Raw genomic sequence first — 5697 nt, 5'->3', positions numbered from 1 at the left:
TTGCGGGGGAAAATATGGTTTCCAAAAATTCTAGTTTCCTTAGTAGTCCAATATAACTAGCATGTATTTATTTTATCAGCTAGTATCAACTTTAAGTATTAACTCATGATCATAGGCATAGCCTCAGTATCAGTGTCTCAGTTCATTCTTTGTAAACTCATCTGAAATAGATTTCACAGCTAAGAAAAGGATACAGTCCTTACAGTAAAAGGCCTATGTGTTATGGAGGACTTTGCTGTAAAGACTCAAGTTTTGCATAAAGAAGTTGAAAAGGCCAGTTAGTGATTTTTAAATGGCCCTGCCTTGACCAATGTGTGAAAAAATTATTTCTTTTCCATTTCAGGGCATGACCAAGATAATTCTGTCACTTCCACTCAACATGGCACCCTTCAACAACACCATGTTCTACCCTCAATCTTTCTTTCTCACAGGCATTCCTGGGTTGGAAAGATTCCATGTGTGGCTCTCTATCCCCTTCTGCTGCCTTTACGGCATTGCCCTCTCTGGAAACAGTATGATCCTCTTTGTCATCATCACAGAGCCAAGTCTCCATGAGCCAATGTACTATTTCCTCTCCATGCTGTCTTTCACTGACCTGGGCCTGTGCTTGTCCACCTTGATCACTATGGTGGGCCTCTTTTGGTTCAATGCCCGAGAGATCAACTTTGATGCTTGCATTGCCCAAATGTTCTTCATTCATGGCTTCACCTTCATGGAGTCCTCAGTACTACTGCTTATGGCCTTTGACCGCTTCATTGCAATCTGTAACCCACTAAGATATACCACTATCTTAACTAATTCAAGGATTGCTAAGGTAGGGATGGTGATTGTCATCAGGGGAACAGCAGCTCTGGTGCCCTTGCTCCTGCTTCTGAAACGTCTGTCATTCTGTCATAGCCACATTCTCCACCATTCCTATTGTTTCCATCCTGATGTGATGAAGTTATCGTGTTCAGACACAAAAGTCAACAGTGCATTTGGATTGGCACTTGGCATCTCCACTGCTGGGCTAGATTCAGTCTTCATCCTAATTTCCTATGTTCTGATCATCCACTCCATTCTCAGCATTGCATCTCCTGAAGAGCGCAAGAAGGCCTTTAGCACCTGCATCTCCCATATCAGTGCTGTAGCCATTTTCTACATCCCCATGATCAGCTTGTCCCTGGTGCACAGATTTGGGAAACATGCCCCTCCTTATGTACACACAGTCATAGGCAATGTCTACCTAATCATTCCTCCAGTGATGAATCCTATCATCTATAGTGTGAAGACCAAGCAAATCCGCAGAGCGATTCTCAAAATATTCCTTCCCAAGAGAATTTAGGAAGGTTATTGGAAATGTAGAGAAGGCCATACTGTGATTAGTTGCCATCAGTGGTCATCTGGTTGCATAACTATAGCCTTCCTGAGACCAAAGGATAAGAAAGCTAACAATAATGGCTTCCATTAGAGACACCAGGGGTCATAGAGTTACCCTCATTGACTATATGACAGAATGATGGAAAGCTGGGATTGGAGAAATCCTGCAAAGCTGGGATTTATTATCTGCAAAGTATCATATTTTCCTTGCAAAAAAGAAGACTCCAGGACATTTGGCTTATTTGTGTCTCTTGCAATCAACAAGCTAACAAGGCATGGAACAGAGAATGAACTGATTTACAGACAGACTATAGCAATGACTCATACCTAAGTTAGTAGACAGCAGCGGATATTTATGTTTGAGTCCCTCATTTTCCAAGGAGTATTACAGTCTCTCCAGACCAGTAAGCAGCATCCAGGGATTACAGATCTTTAGGGAAAATAATTTAGGATTGTTAAAGAATCAGATATCCCATTCTTTTAGGAAGTCAAGTGTGAAAAAGACCTGCATAGTCCAATTAACTCACAATTTCAGGGAAAGGAAAACTTAGAGGTTGTTCCTCTTAGTCATTACTCTGAGCCTCAATGTCAGTTCTGGTCCTGCAATTACAAGTTTGAACTAGGAACCATTCTAACCCCAAGAATACCTCTGTAGGCTCCATTACCTCTGTATTCAGCCATGCATAAGTTGTGTACTATTCAGATCTTTCTCTACTACTGAATCTCAAGGGCTCTTGTGTTACCTGAAGCTGTAGCTATCCTCTGTCTCTCAAGAAAATCTCTTCTCTCACTGAAATTCAGATGGCCAGAGACAGCAAGGGCCTGGACTATATTATACATTGCCAGCATATTCTATCAAGCTTATTTTGGGTTGCCTCTGGGGTAATTGACTGAAGTCCTGTTTGTATTAAATCCATCAACCTGAAGGATTACCACACAAAAGGACCTCTTAGGCAGCTATGAAGAAAACCAGGCTTTCCCCTTCTCAACTAATACTCCTCTTCTCATTGCTAGGTATTGTGTGATTCAGTTTCATTCACCACTTTCCCTACTCTAGGATTCAGGCAGTTTGCCCACTCACCTAGTTTGTATCATCTGCTAGATCTTTTTGAGACTAGGGAAAACACTTATTCTCTTTCCATTTGCCTTTTCGGTTCTACTTGAAACTCCACCCTCAGAATTACTGAGCTCCCCTAGTGTCATGCCAGGCAAATTATGATGAAATTCAGGGGACAAATAACTTAGCAGGAGTCATCAGGAAAGGCTGACACTTCAAGAACAAGGTGACATTGAAGATGATCCTTGAAGGATGACTTAGACTTGAATATGCAGGGAAACAGAAGAAAACAGAACAGAATAAGAACTGCCATAAGAGAAAATGCAAAGGAGGGAAAGTTTAGGGCATTTTAGAGAATGGGGTGAAGTAGATTAGCCTGACCAAAGAACACATATAATGAAACAATGGGATATGAGACCAGAAAAGTAGATTGGGGCAGAAAACCATGAATTAGGAAGAAGCTGAGATTTCTACGGTGTGCAGTTAGAGTTATCAGGGGAGTCTGGAAGGAGCAAAGGCAAATTAAGCTGAACATGAAAATATGGATAACATTTGGGGTTTGGAAGATGGATATTCTGAGTGAGGGGAAAAGCATTTGATCACAGGTGCAGGAAGTGATGGAGATCATAAGGCAGTTTGGGGATAATGAGTAGATCCCTTTGATGTAAACACAGAGTTTATGTAGTGGAAAGTGAGAAATAACATCTTTTCACATTTCTATAGCACTTTTAGGATTGCAATCCTAACATGCAACTTAGAAAGTGCATAAGAATCATGAGAGGTAGGGAGAACAAGTATTATCATATGCAGCAGATGGGGAAACTGAGTAGTGGTAAGTGTGTCATTTGCACCATTCGTGTGACTCTAAGTCCAGAATTTTGCTAACTGTACCATGTTGTCATTTCAGAGTTGTTTGAGGGAGATTGGTGATCAACACCCTTTGGTGCAAAGATAATGGGTGTGAACTCCATCTTGTTGCCAACTAGGAGCTATGGGTGGTTATTGAGCAGGACAGTAAAAGGGTTAAAGTAACCCTTCCACCTCCTCTTATATACCCACCATGATCTTTTACATATGATGTTTTTGTATACACATTTTGTCAGAGGTAGCGAGGTGCCATAGCGATTGGAACCAGTACTTGGAGTCAATAAGACCTGAGTTCAAAACCTAGCTCAGAGGGAGGGCATTTGGCATTGACAAAATGTTCTTCATTCACAGTTTCACCTTTACAGAGTCCTTGTGGCTCCTGTCTATGGCCTTTGACCATTTCATTGTTCTTTGTAAGCCACTTAGAAATATTTCTGTCTTAATCTAATTCAAGGATTGCTAAGGCGGTGATGGTAATTGTCACCAGGTGCACAGCAGCTCCGGTACCCTTGCTCCTACTCCACAAAGGCTATGCTATGTGGCCCTGGGCAAGTCACATGATGTCTTTTGGCTTCAATTCCCTCATCTATAAAGTAGGTATAATAATACCACCTATTTCACAGGGTTGCTGTGAGGATCAAATGAGATAATATATGGATAATACAAGTAAAACTTTGCAAAACTTAAAATGCTATATAAATTCTCACTATTATTATTATCACTCCGTTAGATTTTTTTTGAGGTGATAGATTGTACATTACTTTCTTTGAATCTCCACAAGTCTAATAGAATGTAGCTACATACACTTGAGTACTTTATTGGACATGTGATGCCCTCTTTGTGAGTACTCCATAGAAGCAAATTTTGATCTCTCAGTGATTTGCATCTTATGAAATTTATACCCATGTTTTTCTCCTAAATAATAATAGTTCCTCCTCCAAGGATCCACCCAATACAATGTTGTTGTTGTGTCATTTTAGTTATGCTGACTCTTCGTGACTCCATTTGGGGTTTTCTTGGCAAATATACTGAAGTGGTTTTCTATTTCCTTCTCCAATGCATTTTACAGATGAGGAAACTGAGGCAAACAGAACTAAGTGTCTTTCCCAGTACCACACAACTAGTAAGTATCTGAGGCCAGTTTTGAACTCATCAGGATGGGTCTTCCTGAGTACAAACTCAGTGCTCTATCTACTGTGCCACCAAGCTGCCCCCACCCAATGCAGTAGAACTTGTCAGATTCTTTTAGCATCTTAAAGTACCACTCAGATCCACTCAGGTTTCCCATAGGTTTCTTTCATTCTCTGTATGTAATACACCTAATTTTTTTTTCCTTTTTAATGTACTCAATCATCTGTTTTGTCACTTCTAGCAATGTACTGTTGTTAACAGTGGGTGATGACTTTGGTAATCCTTTATTTTTGAGACTGCTAACTTCATGCTAATACAAATATAGCAGGTATTCAGGAAACACTTGTTGATTAATGGATATAAAAGTAATGTATGACATAGTATGGGTAGCTAGGTGGTGCCGCGAATAGAATGCAAGGCCTAGAGTCAGGAAGATTGATCTTCCTGAGTTGAAAATCTGGCCTTAGACATTTACTGGCTGTGTGACTCTGGGTAAGTCACATAACCATGTTTGCCTCATGTTTCCTTAGCTGCAACATAAGCTGCAGACAGAAATGGCAAAATACTCCAGTAGCTTTGCCAAAAAAAAAAAAAAACAAAAACAAAAACAAATGGAGTCAGGAAGAGTTAGAAATGAGTGAAAAAATGACTGAACAACAACATCTACCCTCAAAGAGCTCTTAGTCTAGTTAAGAAGACCAGATGTTATACTTGTGACGATGTTTGGCCATTGGTCTATGATGTAGTAAGAGTGCTGCAGTCCTTGACCCTAAATGTCTCTGTAATTATTCACCAAGGGAGGGCAATATCCAAATTGTCCACCAGGTGGTGCTCTTTTTATCAAGTAGGCTTGTCATTTTCTCTCTAATGCCTGTGCCTCCCTAAAGGCTGCAATATTCCAACTGCCCCACAGATCATTCTCACCCCCATAAATACCTAAAACTGCTCATATCACTAAGAGACCATGCTTCAGTTAACAGTGCTAAGCAGATTGAACAAATTCCCTCAGTCAAGTTCAAAATCTATGTAGGGGCTAGAATGGAATATTACTCAAAATAAGAAAAATAGGAAATTGATTAGCCTAAAATCAGCTCATGAACTCCTATTCTGTAGTAACTAATCTTTTTCTGCCAACGGCTTCTTTCATTCACGGTTCTCAGACACACAACATGCTGTGATCATACAGTTTATTGGACATAAGTTGAAATGGAAAGAGATACGTCATTTCTACATGAAATGACTTGCTTTTAGCTACCTCCTTTGCCCCTACCTATTATCTTCCA

General features: G+C 40.3%; 1 protein-coding gene across 1 annotated transcript; it reads left to right on the top strand.

The window, feature by feature from the left end:
• The first annotated feature begins 379 nt into the window (after positions 1–379).
• On the top strand, positions 380–1324 carry LOC110195130 (olfactory receptor OR51C1-like). The gene has a single exon (XM_020967764.1). The coding sequence runs from the start codon at positions 380–382 to the stop codon at positions 1322–1324; it is 945 nt and encodes a 314-aa protein (XP_020823423.1).
• Positions 1325–5697: the final 4373 nt, after the last annotated feature.

This window comes from Phascolarctos cinereus, unplaced genomic scaffold, assembly GCF_003287225.1.
Source record: "Phascolarctos cinereus isolate Bilbo 61053 unplaced genomic scaffold, phaCin_HiC Scaffold_726;HRSCAF=1367, whole genome shotgun sequence".
NCBI lineage: Eukaryota > Metazoa > Chordata > Mammalia > Diprotodontia > Phascolarctidae > Phascolarctos > Phascolarctos cinereus.
This window is presented reverse-complemented; position numbering and strand designations above follow the sequence as displayed.

Excerpts from the sequence above, each read along its gene's own strand:
- LOC110195130 (XM_020967764.1), top strand. The coding sequence starts at position 380 with ATGGCACCCTTCAACAACACCATGTTCTACCCTCAATCTTTCTTTCTC.